We start from the raw sequence: 24,352 nt of genomic DNA, 5'->3' as shown, positions 1-24,352 counted from the left end.
AAAGCTCTCTCGTTTATTATTAATATTATCATTATTCCCGTAGCTATGCAGAAGACGTTACTTCAGTAACGTCTGGCGCTAGCCAGGGTCCACACAGCTTTAATTTGGTGTTTGTTTGTGTGTTTGTTTGTGTCACGCCTGGCGCTATCCGTATCTGACGGCAAAAAAGCATAGGATGTTATAAATTTTTCAATTCTCCTTTTTTTCAGGCATATCCTGGGATTCGAACCCGCACTATCGCCCTACATGCATTCCCCCATACACTTCGCATTCATACCCATTCTTCCAAGTTGCTTTACGTTATTATCTTGCGTTTGAAAGCCCTATTTGAATATTGCGGGCAGCTGTATGTGGCCAGCTGTGTTTGATGGTACGGTACGGGAGACGGTGTCGTATTACCCTCGATCGTACCTGTCCCGTACCTATCCCCTACCGTACCGTGCCATCAAAGACGGCTGGCCACAATGCATATTCAAATAGGGGTTTCAAATGCAAGATCACAATGTGAAACAACTTGGAAGAATTAGTATGTATGCGAAGTGTATCGGGGGATGCATGCAGGGCGCGCGATAGTGCGGGTTCGAATCCCAGGTTATGTCTTTAAAAAAAGGATTTTTTTAAAGAATTTATAACATCCCTATGCTTTTTTTTTGTCTAGGTCATCAAGGCAAAAAAAACATAGCGTAGGGCCCTGAGCTTCCAAGCTCTCTCGTTTGCAATAATAATAACAATTTCAAATTTGGACTTTACGGAGAATTTCAATGTTTTAGGAAATGAGAGGCCACATGCCACGTACTGCTCTTTTCTCTCCGAAACTCAACACTTGCAAGCCAGATATGAAAGAAAGAAAAAAATCATCAGTCACACCGCCGGGACTCGAACCAGCAGCGCACATGATTGTTCAGAAAGAGACTTTTTCCGCAAAAATTTATTGTTTTACGGTAATCAGAGTGCGCAGTTACCTGTTTTTTTACGCCCGTACTTCGCCATGATCTCCAACCGGAAAAAGGGCAGAATGGCAAGCATCGACTTTCGTATCCTAGATTGCCTACGTCTCGAAGCCTTGACACTTGTCATGTGCTGTTCTAAGCCGCCCACGTTGTGGAAGCGATTACACTTGATTCGAATAGCTAGAGACAGTAGAGTGAGACAGCGTCGCGCGCGCCACAGACTAACGATCTTCCTAGCAGTTCGTGAGATGCACTGGTCAACTTACGGTTGCGAGGCCATTCGTTCATCGATCAAGACGCCGAGGTATTTGGGAACAATGTCCAGCATTGACTTTCGTATCTTAAATAGCGAAGGTCTTGAAGCCTTTACACTAATGATGAGTCGGTTTTAGCAGTTCAGCTTGTGGGAGCGGTTATGTATGTATGTATGTATGTATGTATACTTTATTTGAATTCGCAAATCCAAACGAGCACAAATGCTCAATGACAAGGCAGCGAATATGTTATTATGTTACAGGGAAGGAGGGTTGGGGAGAAAATAAGGAGAAAAAAAAGAGAGAATGGTAGATATCTCAATGAAGAGCGAAGCGTTATCAAACTACAAGTAAGCCAGCGAACGATAAGTCGATAGTTCTGTAACCCGCCTAATAAACTAAGTACTTTTTTTCAGGCGTGCAGTGGACTGTCATTAAAACAGAAACAGAAAAATAATAATAAGGCACCCATTTTGTTTGTCCAGGGGATGGCCCACGCCTGGTAAAGAGAATAAAATAGAGAAAATAAAATAAAATAAAAATAAAATAAAAACAAACAAACAAAGTACTAACAGTTACTGCTAACGAGAGTACTTGCTACTAACATCGGGAGGATGAAAGGCCCAACCCTGCCCTGCCAGTTACGGACTTACGGGGGTCGCCATGGCAAATAATAATGGTAAACAGTGAAAATCAATCACAGACAGGAAGCTGTCTCAGGGCAAGGTTCTAATCATAACATCAGGAAGATCGGAGGGTATACGGCACGACGGCAGCTTTGAAGCTGCTGAGAGACGACAGTACTCTGACTGCATCCGGTAGGACGTTCCAAAGGGCACTACCTCGGGAGGCAGGGCGAGATCGTCCGGCGCGGGTTCGTGTAGCTGGTAGACGGAGCCCCAGGGCGAGATCCAGGCGCGTCCTACGATCCGCGCAGCGTACGAAGAGCTCCTGGAGGGATGGACTCGCACTGGCGTGTATGCACCTCCAGACAAAGACCAGGACCTTCTGCCGATGTATTTCTCCAATCCTGAACACCTGCATGCGTTCCAGGAGATCACTGGCACGAGAGAACCCCGGCCGGCCATAAACTGCTCTTGCCCCACGGTTTTGTGCTACTTGGAGCCGGTCGGTCTGGGCCTGAGTGAGACCTGGGCTAAACGCAACGGACCCATACAGTAGATCCGGCATGATAGCTGCCTTGAAGAACAGCACACGGCTAGCAAGTGTTAGCGACTTTCGTGTCCGCCACAGAGTTCCAATTTTCTTATTGGCTTTCGTGATGCTCGCATCGACCTGGGGCTGCCATGACATGCGTACATCCAAGGTGATGCCAAGGTAGCGGGCACTGGTGACGCTTGGCACGGGTATGCCATCGCACTTTACCACAACGTTGGTTAATAGGGTAAACACGAATATGATGTTTCAATGGAGAACTGTTTTACAAACAATTGTTTGGGGTCTTCGGGTTTATCGATCCTTTCTCGAGCACACTGGCGATGTTCTGTTTGGTTTTAAAATTTGTTACTATTTTCCACAGTGAGACAGGTGGAGAGAAGAGCCAATGTGCACGTTCAAGTACGGCCTTTAAAGATAACAGTGCTGTGTTAGCGTGTTTGAATATCTGGTTTCTTGTACATGTACTACCTCCGAGTACGTATCACAAGGTATCTACATGTATGCAGGTTCGATTCCTGGAACGCACATGATTATTTCTTAAGAGACTTTTTTTGCAATAATGTTTGGTTTTTCCGTAATCAGAGTGTGTAGTTACCTTTTTTATTCCCGTAGCTATGCAGAAGACGTTACTTCAGTAACGTCTGGCGCTAGCCAGGGTCCACACAGCTTTAATTCCCGTAGCTATGCAGAAGACGTTACTTCAGTAACGTCTGGCGCTAGCCAGGGTCCACACAGCTTTAATTCCCGTAGCTATGCAGAAGACGTTACTTTAGTAACGTCTGGCGCTAGCCAGGGTCCACACAGCTTTAATTTGGTGTTTGTTTTTTTGTTTGTTTGTTTGTTTGTTTGTGTCACGCCTGGCGCTATCCCGTATCTGTCCCGTACTGTACCGTACCAGCGAAGACAGCTGGCCACAATATTTTTGTTTGTTTGTGCCATCGACATGCCTGGCGCTATCCCTTACCTGTCCCGTACCATCAAGAGTACGGTACCATCAACAGAATGAGTATATATGCGAAGTGTATCGGGGGAATGCATTCAGTGCAGTAACATTTTGTGTGGATTTGTGTGCGAGGCCGAGATCCCACTAGCTGGCTGGCTGGGCCGCCTGGTGACCAGCCCGGGAATCGCATATAGGCCGATAGCATAATAATTATAACGTATATACAGTCATGTAGATGTATAGCAGGGTGTCATATTCTGTAAACGACTCCCTGCTGTATGGGGAGATTTTCTGGAAAGAAATACGAAGTAGGGAGACGAGTAAATGCAATCAGGATGGATGTTAGTTGCCGTCAGTATAATAATAATAAGAAGAAGAACGCCCGTGATCGGCAGAGTCAGCGCCGGTCCCAGGAAACGTCAGGACAGACATCCCGTTGACTCCAGAACGCCCGTGATCGGCAGAGTCAGCGCCGGTCCCATAGCTATGCAGAAGACGTGACTTCAGTATCTCAGTGAAACGTTTTTGCAATACAATGATGTAGCTAATCAAAGGAAAAAGCATTTCCATCAGTTCTAACAACATACACGATGAGCTAGGCAACAAAGCATAGCGCAGGGCCCTGAGCTTCCAAGCTCTCTCGTTTAGGAATGGGTTTGCTCCCACACTGGAGCTCGCGCTATTCTGCCGACGACTTGACACTTGACTGACTCACGACTGCCATCCAGAGAACACGAGAAGTCCATCGAACCTTCGACTCGGCAAACCTGCAAGAAAGCACCACTCCCTGCTCAATACACAGTGTTTCGGGGAATTCACCCCTCATCAGTTGAGCTTGAGTAGGCTGAGGAAGATTGTGCCTGAAGAGCACCACTTATATAGTGCTCTCCAGGCACAAACATCACCAGGGATACAAACCTACAGAGACACTCCGTTTCCAGCGCTACAAACATCTCGTGAACACAAGATAGCAGCGTGAGTCAGTTATCGCTCCTGGACGGTGAGAACAGACGTAGAGGACCCTCGGTCATTCACGACGCTGTCACCTCCAAACCAGCTAGTCGCACGCCCGCGCTGGGCACAACAGTACGAAATAGAGGTTGCGACTTTGGCGATGATTTTGTTTAGGAATGGGTTTGCTCCCACACTGGAGCTCGCGCTATTCTGCCGACGACTTGACACTTGACTGACTCACGACTGCCATCCAGAGAACACGAGAAGTCCATCGAACCTTCGACTCGGCAAACCTGCAAGAAAGCACCACTCCCTGCTCAATACACAGTGTTTCGGGGAATTCACCCCTCATCAGTTGAGCTTGAGTAGGCTGAGGAAGATTGTGCCTGAAGAGCACCACTTATATAGTGCTCTCCAGGCACAAACATCACCAGGGATACAAACTTACAGAGACACTCCGTTTCCAGCGCTACAAACACCTCGTGAACACAAGATAGCAGCGCGAGTCAGTTATTGCTCCTGGACGGTGAGAACAGACGTAGAGGACCCTCGGTCATTCACAACGCTGTCACCTCCAAACCAGCTAGTCGCACGCCCGCGCTGGGCACAACAGTACGAAATAGAGGTTGCGACTTCGGCGATGATTTTGTTTAGGAATGGGTTTGCTCCCACACTGGAGCTCGCGCTATTCTGCCGACGTCTTGACACTTGACTGACTCACGACTGCCATCCAGAGAACACGAGAAGTCCATCGAACCTTCGACTCGGCAAACCTGCAAGAAAGCACCACTCCCTGCTCAATACACAGTGTTTCGGGGAATTCACCCCTCATCAGTTGAGCTTGAGTAGGCTGAGGAAGATTGTGCCTGAAGAGCACCACTTATATAGTGCTCTCCAGGCACAAACATCACCAGGGATACAAACTTACAGAGACACTCCGTTTCCAGCGCTACAAACACCTCGTGAACACAAGATAGCAGCGTGAGTCAGTTATCGCTCCTGGACGGTGAGAACAGACGTAGAGGACCCTCGGTCATTCACAACGCTGTCACCTCCAAACCAGCTAGTGGCACGCCCGCGCTGGGCACAACAGTACGAAATAGAGTCTGTTCTCACCGTCCAGGAGCGATAACTGACTCACGCTGCTATCTTGTGTTCACGAGGTGTTTGTAGCGCTGGAAACGGAGTGTCTCTGTAAGTTTGTATCCCTGGTGATGTTTGTGCCTGGAGAGCACTATATAAGTGGTGCTCTTCAGGCACAATCTTCCTCAGCCTACTCAAGCTCAACTGATGAGGGGTGAATTCCCCGAAACACTGTGTATTGAGCAGGGAGTGGTGCTTTCTTGCAGGTTTGCCGAGTCGAAGGTTCGATGGACTTCTCGTGTTCTCTGGATGGCAGTCGTGAGTCAGTCAAGTGTCAAGTCGTCGGCAGAATAGCGCGAGCTCCAGTGTGGGAGCAAACCCATTCCTAAACAAAATCATCGCCGAAGTCGCAACCTCTATTTCGTATTATCATTATTATTAATTCAACATCTCCTGGCTCGTCAGAAGACTGCCAATATACTTAATTTGCTAAATCCTATAGGATTTTGTATAGGATTGTGGTCATATTTTTCATCTCAAAATGGGTGTGGCATGAGAATAACAAAAGGCATGTGACCAATTCTTCCTTGCTAGGTCTTAGTAGATATCGAGAGTTGAATAAGATAATTTTTTTAAACACTAACATCTCAGGCTCATCTCCTTGCCCAGTATTACTAAGGCCTGTGCCCTATTTTTCGAATCCTATAATTATAATAAAGGATTAGAGATTTTATTGGACCTCGTTTTATCCTTACAATTGGTAGTTTCATGACGGCATGTGCGATATGTCGTCATGAAGCCACCCCGTGCCACACCTGTAATGTTCTTCTGCACATTCACTGCTTCAGTCCTTTCCATGACAGCAGCTGAACACTATTAATTATGCTCAAATTTCCAATAATTGCGGAAAATAGGTATTCATCAGAAATATTATCGCCCTATGAATCTAAAATGTAAACATTCATGCCTCAAACATATTTACAACTTCCATGAAAACCATTATGTCGTTATTATTGGTCGTGATGACCAATAACAACGGCATAAAAGGCACACATTTTCAAATCCTATATATAGGATTTTCGGCCAGCAAATTAAGAGATATGAGAAGTCGGGCGGTGGCCGACCACGTCGAACTGAATAATAAGGAGAGAAACAAAGAGAGTACTGCAAGGGGAGGCATGGTGAGATTATTTAGAACGAAGAAGCTGATGCTTGAACTCCTTAATGTCTGTGCATGCTTTAAGGCTAGGTGTCAGGGAAGACCAGAGAGTGTACGCAGAGAAGATAGGAGATTTCTGAAACAGGGAGGTATTGGCACGGGGTAATGAGAAGGAATGACGTGTTGATCTGGGGGACACAAACCAGTTATACTTAGCAAAAAATAAATAAAAAATCACGGTTCGCGTGAGGCTCAGCCAAAGGCCCAGTTTTCCGCATCCGCAGGAACGCCACCACCCACATGGATGCATTGAATGGGATTTCGGTCTTTGACCACTTTGGAGTGGGTCTGATCTACTCACCTCCCACCGCTCAGGAGCTGCATTTGCGCCTTGATCCAAGAGGGTGGTGTCGTTCCTACTTAGCAAGGCGTTTGGTTAAATATCCTCTTTTCGGTTATCAGTTGTCTGGAACAAGCTCCCTGAGAGCTTAGGCAGGGGGCGATCTTCTGCTAAGTTCCGGTTTCGCCTAGTGGGCCATTACTTAATTTTTTAAGTAGTAATTCTCCACGGCCGGAATCCGTGATATTCGCATCTAGAGCTTTTTATGTAATATCTATTTAACCCTGCAGTGTTTTCCTGTAGTTTTCTTGAGCAGTGTTTCTGCTACGTATTTCTCTTGTCCCTTTTCATTTCCCTTTCATCTCATCCACCCCTTCAGGAAACTCCCTTGATATGTATCTATGTACTATTACAGTGTTATCAAGAGTACATAATCCCCCAGAGTGTGCAACGCTTGATCCAGCTCTGCATAGGGTCTTGGTCGAGCGTAATCGGATCTTTGCGTCATAATACCGTACACATCGGAGGGGAACCCGGGGAGCCGCGGGTGCTCTTGGATCGAAAACAATGGTACCCTGCCTCGAGACCGGCCTTGCGCTGGTGTGGAGTGTACGCATGACATCAGAAGATCCGATTCCGCTCGACCAAGACCCTGTGCAGAGCTGGATCGGCGTTGCACACTCTGGGGGTTATGTACTACTAGTACTTTGGGAGAAACCTTCAAATACAGTCTACAGGAAATAAGGATAAGGCTGTGTTTACATGAGAAATTTCAACCCGGGTCGAGTTCAGCCCGGGATGAAAGTCTGTACGATAGACAAAAGAGGTGAGAGTTTACATGAAAACAGTTGACCCGGGTCAAATACTGATATGCCGCCAAAAGTCCACTTCTACAGTCCTGTAGGGTCACGTGAATCCGTTCGCGCGAAATTTGCATCTGCAGTGCTGTTCAAACCTGGCGCGAGGTACGCACAGAAGTACGTTTGTACGATTTTCTTGACCCGGGTTGATTTCAACGTTCCCCTTGGGGGGGGGGGGGGTTGAAATCAACCCGGGGCGAAATTTCAACCCGGGTCAAGCGCAATGCGTCATGTAAACGAGCCATTCAACGAGCCATTCACTTTGTGTACATGGCGGGTTGAAACGCTTCATGTAAACACAGCCTATTAAAGGGGCCTATTATCTGTGCAACTCCAGCTCGGGCTGGAGCGAGCGGGCCAGCCCGCCAAGGGTGTTTACATGTGCAAGGCCAGGCTGGTCGCCAGCCCACAGTGAGTTTATAATACGCTGAGCACATGCCAGCCCGATGTGAGTATGCAGCAAACACACTACGACTGCAGTGTGCTGCCCCGGGCTGAAACGCAGAGCTGCAAGCCATACTCAGGTTATAAACCTAAAAACTGTTTTTCCCACACAATGTATTCTTCTGCTGATTTCTTTTCGCGCTGTGGCACATGTTTGGTGTGTTGTATCACCTCGTTTATTTTTTCCTGTTTTTCACATTTTTAGCTGTCCATATCAAAGTATTTTGCAAGCAGTTTCCCTTCCATTTTAATTTAAATCATGCATGTCGACAAATAAACAGTGCTCACTGCACGTCCTTCTTGTTGTACAAAAAGCTTTATAGATTTTCGGGAATCCTCAATATCGGGAATCCTCCTTGTAACTTCCCTCAAAAGGTAAAAGTACCTATTTTGTAGTATGAACGCCGTGTCGACACCATAATAATACATCTCTGGACCGGGCTGGTCTGTTTATAATAATATTATTATGAGCTTTTTCTGGCCCGCCTAGCCGGGATCCCAGGTGCCTCGAGGCGGGATCCCGCCTCGCCGGGCCAGCCCGCTTTCCATGTAAACGCACCACAGGTTTTGTGTGGATTTGTGTACAACCCCGAGATCCCGTCGACCAGCCCGGACTGGAGCTTTATAATCACCCCCTTAGGAGTATCATGTCACTGGTTTACCGTACAGTGCCGTATACTAAATCTTGTACGGGGTATTCTTCATAGTATGGGATATGTACGGGATATGTACGGGAAATCCAGAGCATGTTTCCAGTGACATGTGCAGTATTTGCCTCTCGAGAATGTGAGAATCTGTGTTACTGGGAACCTCTTATTTGACCCACCTAGGTACATCCAGAGTATGGCAGCCTGGAGTTGAGAATTTTATTTTCCAGACATTCGAGACTCAGCACTTCTCCGATTTGCTCATTTGCTCTTCTAATTTTTCACATTTCTCAAGAAATGTTTTCCTAAGGTAAAAAGGAAGGAAACAACAATAAGTAGCAACACAAACTTCAGGTTCTTTGGAAATTTTCCGAAAAGTTTTTCACAAGTACTCTACAACAGCGAAATTTAGTATTGCTGTTCGTCGGTATCATTCGCAATCTATGTTTTCTTTGAAAGGTATTCCTGACTTTTGTGTCTAGGCTAACCACATCTATGACAGTTTCAATAGTTTGTGTATATGTCAGTTATAGTAGTCCGCAATGCTGCTTTTCTAATTCTCATTATGATTAGCATGCAATGTACTACCCGAAGTACTGAATTGACTTCTTCTGTACTCTATATTCTAACGTATCTTCTGCCCCTTCTCCCTTACGAACATACTTCTCATTTTCCATACTTACTTACGAGACTCCCTTCGATAGGCATCTATTTGCCTCTGGAGGATCCGTGAAATAAAAATCAATCAATCAAAAAAAAGTAGATTTTCCTTCTCTTCAGGTGATAGACGGGCAGGAGAAAATTCAAGAAAAAAGGAAAAAATTAAAGGAAAATAATGTTGTCAGTTCACGAAGGGAGTTCGCGACGGCCTTAACACTTGGTAAACCCTCATTCAAGAAATTTATTATCTACACGTGTCTGGGAATTAATCACTATCAGCGAAGTTTCAATAACTAAAACACCGCGTGAGATCTTTGTTGGAATCTATGGAACAATGGCAATAAAGACAACAGATATAAAGAACCCCAGAGTTTGTTCAGTGACCAGATGGATAGACAATAATAGGAACAACCTTTTACTTCTCAACATGTCTCTTTTGGAAGCGGAGAAACTTGGCTCAGCCAGAACGCACTGGCATGGCTGGACGTTGTCGACAGATGCATAATCCTCATTTGATTGTCTCTTATGAGCTATAATTATGTGAAGGCTACAATGTATGTCACGTGACAGCCTTTCTACATAGCATGCCCTAGTTTCATAGTTTGACAGCAGCATACCCTGGATCATGCACCTTCTCGTTGTTTGTAATGTCCTTTTCATGTGTTTCCTTCCTCGATGGGGCAGTGTTAGTGAAGTGTAAAACAAATAGGACCTAGACATCATTCAGATTGGATGAAGCAGTCACTCTCCACTTTATTGAAGAGACTGATGAACGGATAAGAATCTAAAGTCTCGAGAGATGAAGCCCAACAATATGGAGGAGACTGAAAGCAACAATATCCCAAAATAGCAGGCTTTTTGTTTTCATGTATGTACCGCCATGCTTGTCCGATATCAAAGTGATGAAGAGTCGTGCACCCGTGATATGCACACCTAGAGTGTTGGATGAATGGATCCGACTCGAATTCCATGCACAACCCAGGCACCCTGGCCCTACAACTGTATGTCGCTCGACAGCAGCGTGCGTAGGGTAGGGAGACAATAATACCCGAATTGACCGGCACTTCTTTTTCTTTCTTTTTTCAATGTGCACGAACTCAACTCGTAAAATAATAACGTAAGATAATGGTATTGAGACTAGGACAAACGTGACAACTACTTCTTCTTCCCCAACTAGTTCGTAATCCTTGGCCAACTCGCGATAATGGCGTTGACCTGCTGACCTCACGCCCGGTTAAGACAAGCGATGTCATATTATTATACAAGCGTGCATGGGCCCTGTCCTACATGTACTCTTTATCCTATAATCCTATAATAAGCATGGCAACCCCAGTGTGTGTTCGAATGATCAGTCCACCACACTTGCAGTGGCGGAGGCGCATATAGAATAGATATTTTGCATGGTTAGGTGCTCATTTTCCGTGTTAGTTGTACAATTGTCTTTGATTTGCTTTCTCTCATTGTTACCCAAATAAATAATTGTTTTCCTTGAAAAAAGTATCCTTTAATCTAAACTGTACCTTGGCTTCATGATACACTCCTACGATCTAGATGTGAATTTGCGCGCCATATACTCGTCTGACCAAACACAACTCCCGTTGCACAGTCACTTCCGAAGACAGATATTGCACACAGACACGCACACACCCACACACACACACACACACACACACACACACACACACACTAAAACACACACACACACACACACACACACACACCCGCAGGCACAGAAACACGCTCACACACACACTCACGATGCACATATATATCCACACACACATGCACGAACTCACCGCATACGGCGATGCGTTTGGACTTCACCACATGGTCACATCTGTCTACTTACATGCTATTTTGTGAGTGGAAAAAGACAATGGACGGAACTTAACAATAAATTCAATACAATTCATTCCATCTGCCGACCACATTTCCAGGCTGCTCTCTGCACCACATTGTCACAGTCGAAAGTCTCAGACGGTCGAAAACTCCAGACGCGCTTGCGCGAGAAACGATGGAGAGCCGCATCTGGGGAAAAGCTACAAAACACCCTCATAAGTTGAGACCTACGGGTCTGATTGTTTGGTGTTTGCCGTGGACACGAGCAGATCAATACTCCTGTTGTTTGCGTATGTGTACAGTACAATCAAGCCATATAGTCCTGTGTTAGTGGAGTGCAGTCACATACTTAGGTACATGTATGAGGCACCAGTGTTGCACTCCCCCCCCCCCCCTGCCCCCTCCCCCCCCCCCACACACACACAAGAAACACAATCAAGCGTCATAGTGCCACGCACATTGCGGATATTACCGGTATCTGATGATTATGCCTGCTGCGTCGAAATCTGGTCAGCCAGACTCTACAGGAGTATCTAGTTGTCTAAGAGCAGTGTGTTGAAATTCATTGATGATCGAAATGGCTGAGATGATCAGAATATCGTGACCTCGAGAAAGTGCTAGATTCATCTATCCGGTAGAGACCCTCCAGTAAGTTTGCCATCATTGCAAGCACAGTTGCATAGAAATGTCTAGTAACGATATAGGGTGATTTGGCTTTCGACAGTCTATTGTTTGAGAGCCAGCAGCCTGAAAATCCTTGAGTCCAGGGAGAAGGGACGACTGAACTGGCCGTGGCATGGAGTCCGTTGCTTGGGTATTAGCCGTGCATTTCCTGCTGCTAACGTTAGGTGCGATCAAGACAGTTCGAGGTGCACGGAATGGAACAAACTCGTATGTAGAATACACTAGTAGGTATTCGGAGAGTGGAAAAGGTAAGTCCATATGCGTGTGATGATGACCATTATGATGATGACCGTTCCATTTCGGTAATCTAAACGGGATTGGCGTCCCAGTATCAAGTGCAATTGCAGTGGTACCATCCACACGGTTTCGCTAGGTGAAATCTAACAGAGCTGGTGGGCTGCAACAGGTCTCATTACAAGGAAAATCATTTGCGTTGCCGAGGGTAGTGTATTGATGGTGCAGGTGTGTATGCTCTGAAGCATTCGCACCACTTCCAGACCGTCAAGAGCTCTGCACGTCTACAGCGCTGATTAGGTGCATAACGTCGGTTGCATACTTTATGCCCAATGGGAATTTGAACAGGCACAAGCCGGTAATATAAAAAATATGTAGTTGGAGTGGTTTTCTTTTGTGGCTCTCCATGCTGCAATCCAGAACTGAATTTCATTCAAAAGCTGGTAGCGTTGTAGAAAAAAAATCAAACCCATATAATTATACAATATCATCATGAGGATGAAGAAGATCACGGAAGAATTTCAAAGTCTCGGTAATCGAGTTCTGCACTATCATAGGCAGTAAGCGTTAGAACGCCAATTTCACAGTGTGCTACCATACGAATCGCAATTCTGCACCTGGAGAACCTTTCCTAGGATGCGTTGTGTTGAAACAGACACTCCATTAGCTGACGAGCGGGCGACTCATAAAGGTAGACACAATAAAAAAAAACACCATAACCTTGCAGAAGTCTAGCACATGTCCAGCGTGTTCTGTTACTACCTTGACTCCTATGAAAAGCGCACCGCCGGCTGGTCATGATGAAACTGGTTCCGTGAAGATTTTGTCTGGCGTGAATGGAATACAGCGACCCTTTACCAGTGAGGATCATGTTCTGATTCCTTTCATATAAAGAAAAAGACCGTCGAAGAATTTAGGGAGCTGCATTTTGCTCAGGTGATGTGGTCAGGACCTGTTGTGCAGTAATCTTCTATTTTTTTCCATGAAAGTGCACATTGCTATGCTTTGTGTAATTCCATCTATATGTGAACAGGTGGCGAGGTGACATTTATTTCTTTGTGGCCTTGTTTCTGTGCAATTAGGAACTGGATCGCTGTGCTCGAGTGGCCTGGTCCTGACTATAGGCTGTGCACTTGTGCTTTCGACCGTTCTCCTATCGATTATGCTCATCTTGTTGGGACGCCAGTACATGCGCGTCAGCAGACAACTCCATGCCCAGAACTTGAACACTAAAATCAACCCTCAAAAGGTCTCCATATCACCGCCGTCACCAGATTCCGCCGCCCCTTGCCTTGCCGATTGTGAAAATGAGCCATACTTGTCCTCTCTATGCGCACCATGCCAGGACCAAGCGTCGTCGTCCGAAGAGCACAGTCACGTGACACGTAAAAGTACGTCTACAAAAAACGCTCCCGGTGCATGTTCTGCAGATGTTCACAGCACTCAGCACTACGACTATGGTAGCCAGCCAGCTCCAGTGCTCACCGATACAGGACAATTCAAGCGCACGAATGGTGGCTTGGAGGGAAACAAGCACGCACGCCCAAGTAGCGTCAGCGAGAAGCATGGTCATATAAGCCAAGGTGAAGAAAACCAAGCACAACTGGTGGATGCGTCGTGTGTAGTATGCCCAGCTAATCAAAAGTCTCATTACGAGGTCGAGGAACAGGAGCATGTCACTGATGCAGTTGGACCTGAATGTGGCGGCTTGGAGGTAAGGCCATGCACGAAGATCAGAGGTCTTGCCAGAGGCGACAATGTATCCAAATCAGGGCCTAAAAGTGCCGCCCACAGCATGTTGCAGAAGGGCACAGCTGCCAATTCACCTCGCCTGTACGAAATAGATGACTTGGAATATCATAGTACGGCAACTGGCACTAACGACTCGCAACAATCCAGTCCAAGGCAAATGGTGCCATACTTCGACCTGCTTCCTAAACGGTTAGACTCAGAGAGTCGTCCACTGTCAAGGGACATAGAGATGTCTGGAACATCTGTTCCTACGAAGAAAACTGGCACAGATGTCTCACGATTGGTCAGACCAACCGCTGCGGCAACAGTGTTGCATAAACCACTGCCACAACGGCATGGCGGACGCGTTGACCCATCCACAAGGCAGAAGAAAAGATGTCGCAGCATGGACAACATTCTATGTAGTGGGACTGATCCGTGTTCATCCGTGCCTGGTGGTCAGCACACAGAAAGGTCGTCCAATATCTCCGACCACTGTTATGAAGGTATGGACGTTTGCAGCACAACCAAGCAGGGATTAACTTCCCTTTCGGCTGGATATCACCTCCCAGCTGTAGGCAACTGCCAATTCCCTCAAGCTGATAGACGTGCACCGACGGATTCGGTACTTCCTATCCCCTACCATCAGGTCCTTTGTCAAGTATCTCCACTGCGTGGTCTGGCGCCGAGTGATCAAGTTATACTCCAGGCTAGCCCTGTGTACGATGAAGTCACACCAACAACTGCAGCCAGTTGGGTGTGAAAACTAGGATAAATATTCCGTATACAATAATGTACACTTGACTTCAGCGTTCTCCTCAAATTCACACAATGTTCCAAGCATGACATCGTTCTTTTAGATCACCAGATGTCCATACATTTGTACATAGCTTTAGCATGAGTGATAACATGATCTACTGAGGGTAAATAACACATGCCTTAGCTAGTGCGAGCGATACCTAAAGAGTGTCTTGTTGATTAAAAAAAATATTTTCATCTCTTTTCAATGCTTTCTACAGTTCTTAAACAAAATTAAAATACTGCCTTTCAACTTCTTGAATCTCACTTACCCAAATACTATCAACTCACATTCATTTAGACCTTCTATCATATTTTTGCTCCGGATTGAATCGAGTTTGCACCCAACCAAATTTTAGAAGTTAGGAAGTAGGTACCGTGTGTAGCGTGTCCTCTGCTACCAGATAATGTCTCACAACGACTGCCTGCTGGAGAATAGACCGAGGTTATGCATAATGTAAGAATGTAGGTATAACCAGGCACATATTGCAAGGTTTCAAGCACACGACCCATATTATTTAAACCTATGTGCTGTGCTGGCTGTTTTGCATGTGCAGTTCTACACAGCTAAAAACAACGCCAATGTACATATTATGCACCCGGGAATCTTATACCCTACAAGAGGTATGAATATTGCGCTCTATTTTGTTTTCATATCCGACTGGACCACTTTGTATGTACTTCTTCTTGAAGTACATTCAAAGGGAAATCGTTTGGGGCGAAATTGTTTGGACATTTTGCATATTCACTCACCACAAAACCAGCTTGGACGAATATTCTTATGGCTTGGAATACAGTGAACCTTCAGATAGTGGAACACCTCCTCTAGCACTAAGGGCACGTGCCCAATACCCGTTCAACATTTTTGCTGACCGATATTGCGAAAGTGACTGAAATCTTGCACGCAGTTTTCGATTTATTTGACGACGAGGGGAACAGTGAAATCAAGTGCTTCACGAAGCCAGATCAAGAAAACCCGGTCGCGCGGATCACAAATTCCCGGTCGACGAGTACAGTTCACCAAGCACTTTGAATCCTGGTCACACACGCAATAGCCCTGACGTATCACCATTCATCTTCACAGTTCACGTTGTAGCCATGCAGACAAAGACTATATTTTACAAGCATGGAGCACGAATACTAGTCAAACGAGGCTCTTGATGAAGTGAGAAACAAGGAGTCGTTGAACAGGTGTATGTAACTCTCTGGTGCGAAACCTGCCTTTGCGTGAAGTGCGGCCAGCCGGTCAACTTCAAGCAACCTTGCTAGCATGCTCGGCACTCCTACGTCACTCCTTGCCATGTAAGCAATGTTCCTGTCTGGCTGTCCCTGGTGGACCATGTTCGCGATGAGCGAGGGAAATGAACGACAAGATTGAACTGTCGTCACTGTACGAGGGAATAGCCCAACATGGCTTAAGTAATACTGCTAGCGAACTGTGGTGCGGAATTTTGCATGAAATGTAGTGTAATATCGTGTCGTGATCCAGAAAGGGTTATGATACGTCATGAAGTACGTAGTTTCATCATTTCTCTCGCCGTTAATTCGAAAACGGCAGACCAGACTTCAGTCAAACTTGAAACAATATGGTCGTGGCAAAGAGAAGCTTTTTGTTTTGAATAAAATGTGATCAGCGCTGCTTATCTTATTATTATTATTATGAACAGTTTCGCGTACTTGAGGACCAGCCTCTTTCCGCCTCTGTGTTCCTGAGCAATAGAAGGAAAGAGACAAAACTATACTATTATGATGATGACATGGGAAGACATGGACTGCAAGGTACGGTTTACAAATCGACAATAAGCAAATAGCACTGAGAAGGATGGGCAACTTCTGTTTCGTCAGTGTTCACTGTGCGTTTTTTACGAAGGCCTTCCACACTTGCCTGTCGGATGCCTTCTGCCGGAGGCTCTGCAGATGCGGGCTCCTCTTGAGTGGCGTTTGTCTGTGGACGCAGTCTTGCTGGATCTGGGTGACTAAAGTAGTCAGAGGTCTTCCTGGTTTGGCTGTGTTCGGTGGATTGAAGTAGAGTGCCATGGCTTGTTGCGGTGGTGTGTCTTCGGGTAGGCGTAGGACATGTCCCAGCATGGTCATTCTTCGTCTGTGGACTTCCTCGGAGATAGGCTGGCTCTGACATCTCCGGTATAACTCGAGTATAACTTATCTTATTGAGAGTCACTAACACACTTTGTTCCGGGGTTTGGAGTAGAGGTTTCAGATCGGACGGAGCTTCGCGCTCTCCCGTGCATGAGAGAGTTTGGCCGTTCTTCAGCACAATGGAGTGGAAAAATGTCAGATATGGGTACCTCAAGAAAACCAAAAATCGGTGACATGTTCTGAGTGATAAAAGAGGTGGTCTACTATCTGCCGGTGTGAAGTTCAGTATCAGTGCGGACGTAGCAGTCCTCACTTATTAATCGCTATTTTCTAATGATTTTCAGTGGCGTCAGGAGTTGCTGCTCCACTTCTTCTGGGATACTGGTATCGCTAAAGCTGTGGTGCTTCAGGAAACTCTACAAGGTGAGGCAATGAGGGCTTCAAATTAAGTTTATTCCCGTAGCTATGCAGAAGACGTTACTTCAGTAACGTCTGGCGCTAGCCAGGGTCCACACAGCTTTAATTCCCGTAGCTATGCAGAAGACGTTACTTCAGTAACGTCTGGCGCTAGCCAGGGTCCACACAGCTTTAATTTGGTGTTTGTTTGTTTGTTTGTTTATTTGTTTGTTTGTTTGTTTGTTTGTGTCACGCCTGGCGCTATCCCGTATCTGTCCCGTACTGTACCGTACTAGCAAAGACAGCTGGCCCCGATATTTTTGTTTGTTTGTGCCATCGAAATGCCTGGCGCTATCCCGTACCTGTCCCGTACCATCAAGGGTACGGTACCAACAAGAGAATGAGTATATATGCGAAGTGTATCGGGGGAATGCATTCAGTGCAGTAACATTTTGTGTGGATTTGTGTGCGAGGCCGAGATCCCACTAGCAGGCTGGCTGGGCCGCCTGTCGACCAGCCCGGGAATCACATGTAGGCCGATAGCATAATAATTATAACGTATATACAGTCATGTAGATGTATAGCAGGGAGTCATAATTATTATGTAAACGACTCCCTGCTGTATGGAAAGAAATACGAAGTAGGGAGACGAGTAAATACAATCAGAATGGATGTTAGTTGCCGTCAGTATAATAATAATAAGAAGAAGAAGAACGCCCGTGATCGGCAGAGTCAGCGCCGGTCCCAGGAAACGTCAGGACAGACATCCCGTCGACTCCAGAACGCCCGTGATCGGCAGAGTCAGCGCCGGTCCCATAGCTATGCAGAAGACGTTACTTCAGTATCTCATTAAACTGTTTTTGCAATACAATGATGTAGCTAATCAAAGGAAAAAGCATTTCCATCAGTTCCACCAACATGCACGATGAGCTAGGCAACAAAGCATAGCGCAGGGCCCTGAGCTTCCAAGCTCTCTCGTTTGGTGTTTTTTTGTGTGTTTGTTTGTTTGTGTCACGCCTGGCGCTATCCTGTATCTATCCCGTACTGTACCGTACCAGCAAAGACAGCTGGCCACAATATTTTTGTTTGTTTGTGCCATCGACATGCCTGGCGCTAACCCGTACCTGTCCCGTACCATCAAGAGTACGGTACCATCAAGAGAATGAGTATATATGCGAAGTGTATGGGGGGAATGCAGTCAGTGCAGTAACATTAAATTTTGTGTGGATTTGTGTGCGAGGCCGAGATCCCACTAGCAGGCTGGCTGGGCCGCCTGTCGACCAGCCCGGAAATCGCATGTAGGCCGATAGCATAATAACAAGAGTACATAACCCCCCAGAGTGTGCAACGCCTGATCCAGCTCTGCATAGGGTCTTGGTCGAGCGGAATCGGATCTTTGCGTCATAATACCGTACACATCCGAGGAGAACCCGGGAAGTCGCGGGTACTCTTGGATCAAAAACAATGGTGCCCTGCCTCGAGACCGGCCTTCCGCGGGTGTGAGGTGTACGCATGACATCAGAAGATCCGATTTCGCTCGACCAAGACCCTACACAGAGCTGGATCGGCGTTGCACACTCTGGGGGGTTATGTACTCTTGATAATAATTATAACGTATATACAGTCACTCAATCTGCGGACAGCATGCTGTTTCGTTCTTTTTGAACTCATCAGCGCAGCACAGAGAAAATGAGGCCGAACCTGATAGCAATGAAAATGAAAATTTCCAATCAGGCCAGAACGTACCTTGCCAGAGTGCTCAAACTGACAAGTCAGTCATGTAGATGTATAGCAGGGAGTCATATTATGTAAACGACTCCTTGCTGTATGGGGAGATTTTCTGGAAAGAAATACGAAGTAGGGAGACGAGTAAATGCATTCAGAATGGATGTTAGTTGCCGTCAGTATAATAATAAGAAGAAGAAGAAGAACGCCCGTGATCGGCAGAGTCAGCGCCGGTCCCAGGAAACGTCAGGACAGACATCCCGTCGACTCCAGAACGCCCGTCATCGGCAGAGTCAGCGCCGGTCCCATAGCTATGCAGAAGACGTTACTTGTACTTCAGTATCTCATTGAAACGTTTTTGGAAAACAATGATGTAGCTAATCAAAGGAAAAAGCATTTCCATCAGTTCTAACAACATGCACGATGAGCTAGGCAACAAAGCATAGCGCAGGGCCCTGAGCTTCCAAGCTCTCTCGTTCCCGTAGCTATGCAGAGGACGTTACTTCAGTAACGTCTGGCGCTAGCCAGGGTCCACACAGCTTTAATTCCCGTAGCTCTGCAGAAGACGTTACTTCAGTAACGTCTGGCGCTAGCCAGGGTCCACACAGCTTTAATTTGGTATTTGTGTGTTTGTGTGTTTGTTTGTTTGTGTCACGCCTGGCGCTATCCCTTATCTGTCCCGTACTGTACTGTACCAGCAAAGACAGCTGGCCACAATATTTTTGTTTGTTTGTGCCATCGACATGCCTGGCGCTATCCCGTACCTGTCCCGTACCATCAAGAGTACGGTACCAACAAGAGAATGAGTATATATGCGAAGTGTATCGGGGGAATGCATTCAGTGCAGTAACATTTTGTGTGGATTTGTGTGCGAGGCCGAGATCCCACTAGCAGGCTGGTCTAGATACATGACTGTATAAACGTTATAACGTTTATAAACGTTATAACGTTTATAAACGTTATAACGTTTATACAGTCATGTAGATGTATAGCAGGGAGTCATATTATGTAAATGACTCCCTGCTGTATGGAGAGATTTTCTGGAAAGAAATACGAAGTAGGGAGACGAGTAAATTCAATCAGAATGGATGTTACTTGCCGTCAGTATAATAATAAGAAGAAGATAAACTCCCGTGATCGGCAGAGTCAGCGCCGGTCCCAGGAAACGTCAGGACAGACATTCCGTCGACTCCAGAACACCCGTGATCGGCAGAGTCAGCGCCGGTCCCATAGCTATGCAGGAGACGTTACTTCAGTATCTCATTGAAGCGTTTTTGCAATACAATGAGGCAGCTTATCAAAGGAAAAAGCATTTCCATCAGTTCTAACAACATGAACGAGGAGCTAGGCAACAAAACTTAGCGCAGGGCCCTGAGCTTCCAAGCTCTCTCGTTTGGTATTTGTTTGTGTGTTTGTTTGTTTGTTTGTTTGTTTGTGTCACGCCTGGCGCTATCCCGTATCTGACGGCAAAAAATCATAGGGATGTTATACATTTTTCAATTCTCTTATATTTCAGGCATATCCTGGGATTCGAACCCGCACTATCGCCTTACATGCATTCCCCCATACACTTCGCATTCATACCCATTCTTCCAAGTGGCTTCACGTTATGATCTTGCGTTTGAAAGCCCTATTTGAATATTGCGGCCAGCTGTATGTGGCCAGCTGTGTTTGATGGTACGGTACGGGAGACGGTGTCGTATTACCCTCGATCGTACATGGTACGCTTTCCAACGGCCAAAGAGAGTTGGAAAGCTTGTGTCTTTGTGGGTAACCTGAACATTTGGGCTCATGCAAAATCGCACCGATTTTGGGATTTCCCCACAACTTTTTGCGTCCGCAAAAATGTTGTGCTCGACCGCATTCCTGTCACTTCGCAGTGGCTTTTCGTTGGTGCAGTTTGTATCCCACCCTCCCACCCCTGACTTCTGGGTGTGTGTTTATCGATATATTATCGTATTGGTTTTTCTTATTGGCCATGTGGCTGTTGCAGTTACGACTGCTTTTCTTTTTTAGTTAAAAAAACGTAGGGGTGGTGTGTGCGTCGTGGGCCATTGTATGGTTACATACAGCTTCAGATTGTATGGCTAGTGACAGGGGGGTTGAGTCTGCAGGGGAAGAATACAGTGATTGAACTGAAGCTGGATGATGACCGTGTGGTGAGTGTGTGGGGGGTTCGAGATGCCGTCCTGGGGCAGGGATGTCGGTCCTTTAGCTTGGACGGGTGTTGTTACATTCATTGTAACATTTTGTCGTTTTCTGTGTGTTTTGCTGTGCGACTATAGTAGCAGCAGTGTCTTGTGCTAATTTTTCTTATGATATCAGGCCCTATGCGTACAATTATTCGAAAAAAAAAAAAAGAAGAAAAAATATCAGGAAGGAGATATAATAATATCAATAATAAAGCCATTGCCGAGCCACCGTGCTCACAGCAGAGACTTCTGTGTGTGTTAGGCTGTCATCACACCATGGTACAAAGCGCTGCGTCTACGTCCACGTAAGGAGGTTTTGGTCGGTTGCCATGATGATCCATATACGGACTGAAAACGGGAGGAGAGGAAACGGGAAACGTAGACGTGGTAGGAGAGGGGGGGGGTATACCTGGTTTTTGTACTAAAACGGATGAACGGGCGTAGCTTTCCCTGTCTTTTTCAAAGCAACCTTGTACGTGCGTTTGCATTTTCAAATTATTTCTCCAACGATTCCGCCATGCCTCTCCGAGTGTTCTCTGATGAACAAGAAGCCCATTTCATCCAAGTGTGGCATGATGTGTTGTCAGCTGCACAAGGGCAGATGCTAACTCTACTGGACAAACATCGCCAGGCAGCAGCCAAGATGACGGCATTTTCTGTGCAGAGAGGGTTGCCGGAAGTCACTGTTGACCAGTGCAAGAACAAGCTGGACAATATGAAGAAAAAGGCCAAGCAAGCCTACGCCAAGGTCCGGATTCTCCAGCAATCTGGAAACGCTGTAGTAGATCCCGGAGATCTTGAGGTAATTTCACGATGTTTCTCTCGCCAATCAATATTGCTTTTTCACCAGCAGGAGGAATGATGTTGATATTGTAATAGAGTTTGCCCCTCCTTGTTATCATTAGTTTTTGTGTCTTGTTCCCACGGGCCACGGCGGGTGTTTCATTGGAAATGCATTATGTAAAAATCCCTTGTTTCAGTTATTTCGGTGTGTGTGATCTTGTGCTTGGTATGTGTTTGCACACTCGACCACAAAGCACTGTAGTTTTCCTTCTAGATAGAGGAGAGGAAGAAAGAGAGAACCCTACTTGTCTCTAATTTCTTGAAGTTTGAGGCTTCACAGGGCCGAAAAAGTCCATGCGTAGCCAAATGTGGACCAGAAGAGTGCACTGGGTTCAACCGTTAGAATACCCAGGCGGGACCGGGAAAGGACAAGGGAAGCCAAAAGGGGGACCGAGTGCATATGTTGCCAAATGTGCACCTGAAATGAGTGCATATGTGGTACAACCAGAACCTGAAATGGGCATGGGTAGCCATTTGGGTGATGCATTCTCTGCAAGGGGTGATAGAATGCTTTCATTTGGGGCACGCATTCTGTGTAAATGTATTATAATGCATTGGGTAACATATTTCTCTTTTCTACTTCTTCTTTTTCATGCTTGTATCCAGGCTGCCGTGGGAAAGTGGGCCAATTTTGCGGTTTGGAACCAGCTATTCCTTACAAACCCCAACCTAGGAGCTGGAGGGATGTCCTTGGACACTGTATCCTCCGATGATGATACCATTGTTCTCGGCACCCAGACGCAGTACACGGCGGCATCAGGTGCATCTATGCCTCCCCGACCCTTGACCGCGTCAAGTCCATCAATGCCTCCGCGAACATTGCCCGCACCAAGTGCATCTATGCCTCCCCAAACCTTGACCGCGTCAAGTACATCTATGCCTCCGCGAACCTTGCCCGGGCCAAGTGCGTCAAGGGTGGCCCGGTCATCAGTGGCAAGCAGCACATCGTCAGCAGGTGTTTCCTCGCCAGTACCAGGCAGTGCACAGTCATCAAGGTCTGCGCGCCTAGGTCGGTCCATGTCGGACCACCTAGACGACTCTGCACCTTTGCTGACAGCACCACACGCGACCACCAGCAGGTCAACCGATACCGCTGAAGTGGACGATGAATATGCCTCATATTTAGATGAAGCATATCCAGAAGTTAGTGAGACGCAAGCCGACTTTGGCCAAGCTGACTTGACTCAACTAGACTTACCTGTACCTGAAGCGTTGCGGCACCCGGCGCCAAACCCGATAACTGATACCAGTCGTGCACCAACTCCTGTTGTGGCTCCACAGGTGGAAGCGCTGGCCCAGAAGGAGGGGGACGTGGGCAGAGGAGCCAGGAGAAGGAGGGCTCAGACGGATTATGTGTCATCTGTAACAGATGTACAAGTTCGACTGACAGAAATCGAGCAGAACACCAGGCTGCGAGAACTGGAGTTTGAAGAGCGGCGGGTTCGTGAGCAGCGCCAGTGGCAACATGATCTTGAACAACGAAGGCAAGACTGGGAAGAGGAGAGGGAGCGACGGCGTGAACGCCATGAGCTAAGAATGGAGCGAGAAAGGAACGAGAGGGAGACCGAGAGGATGGAGAGAGAATCTCGCTTACGACGCCAGGAAATGGAATTTCAATACAATTTGTTTCACAGTGATCAAAACAGCTAGTTTTTGTTTTGTTTGTTTTTTAATTCTAAGGATCCGGCCTGACCTCTAAGTCCATTGTGCTTTGTATTATATTTCATATTTCATTGTTTGTTTCTTTGTTCCGTTTCCCTAAAATGCAGTCTGCTGTTTTGGTATTCTTCAAACGCATATTAATTGTGCAATATTTATTTCCGTGAATGTAGGCAAGATAAGGAAATTTACGTTCTCGACTGTCACAAAGCAAGAAAATCAATACTTCCCACCATCATGAAGTATGAATGTCCGTTCTTATGCCAGAAATGGTGAGGGTGTGTAGATGACAACTAGGAAAAAATACCATTGATATAAAAGATGCAAACTAGGTCAGTGCTAAATTGTATTCAATGGTTGGTCTGTGCAACATAAGATGTAACGGCGAGGACTATTTACTGTGAAAGCTACTAAGTTCTTACTTTTGTTGCAGGATTTTTTTCTGATACGAAACTCGCACAAAGAAGTTTAAAAAACAAGGTAAAAAACAGAAAATAATAAGGCACCCATTTTGATAGTCCAGGGGATGGCCCACGCCTGGTAAAAAGAATAAACAGAAGAAGAAAATAATAAGGCACCCATTTTGATAGTCCAGGGGATGGCCCACGCCTGGTAAAAAGAATAAACAGAAGAAGAAAATAATAAGGCACCCATTTTGATAGTCCAGGGGATGGCCCACGC

At 46.3% G+C, this 24,352-nt stretch overlaps 2 protein-coding genes across 2 annotated transcripts in view; both read left to right on the top strand.

The window, feature by feature from the left end:
• The window catches only part of LOC135811692 (small ribosomal subunit protein uS15-like), a 90,301-nt gene that overhangs the window by 23,520 nt on the left and 42,429 nt on the right, over nt 1-24,352 (top strand). The window lies entirely within an intron of this gene.
• On the top strand, nt 11,749-15,171 carry LOC135811686 (uncharacterized). The gene is made up of 2 exons (XM_065324921.1): nt 11,749-12,244; nt 13,313-15,171. Exons 1-2 carry the CDS (start codon nt 12,109-12,111, stop codon nt 14,722-14,724), a joined length of 1,548 nt encoding a protein of 515 aa, XP_065180993.1. The 5' UTR covers nt 11,749-12,108; the 3' UTR covers nt 14,725-15,171.

Source organism: Sycon ciliatum, chromosome 3, assembly GCF_964019385.1.
Source record: "Sycon ciliatum chromosome 3, ocSycCili1.1, whole genome shotgun sequence".
NCBI lineage: Eukaryota > Metazoa > Porifera > Calcarea > Leucosolenida > Sycettidae > Sycon > Sycon ciliatum.
Note: the sequence above shows the minus strand (reverse complement) of the source record. Positions and strands in the feature narration are given on the sequence as shown.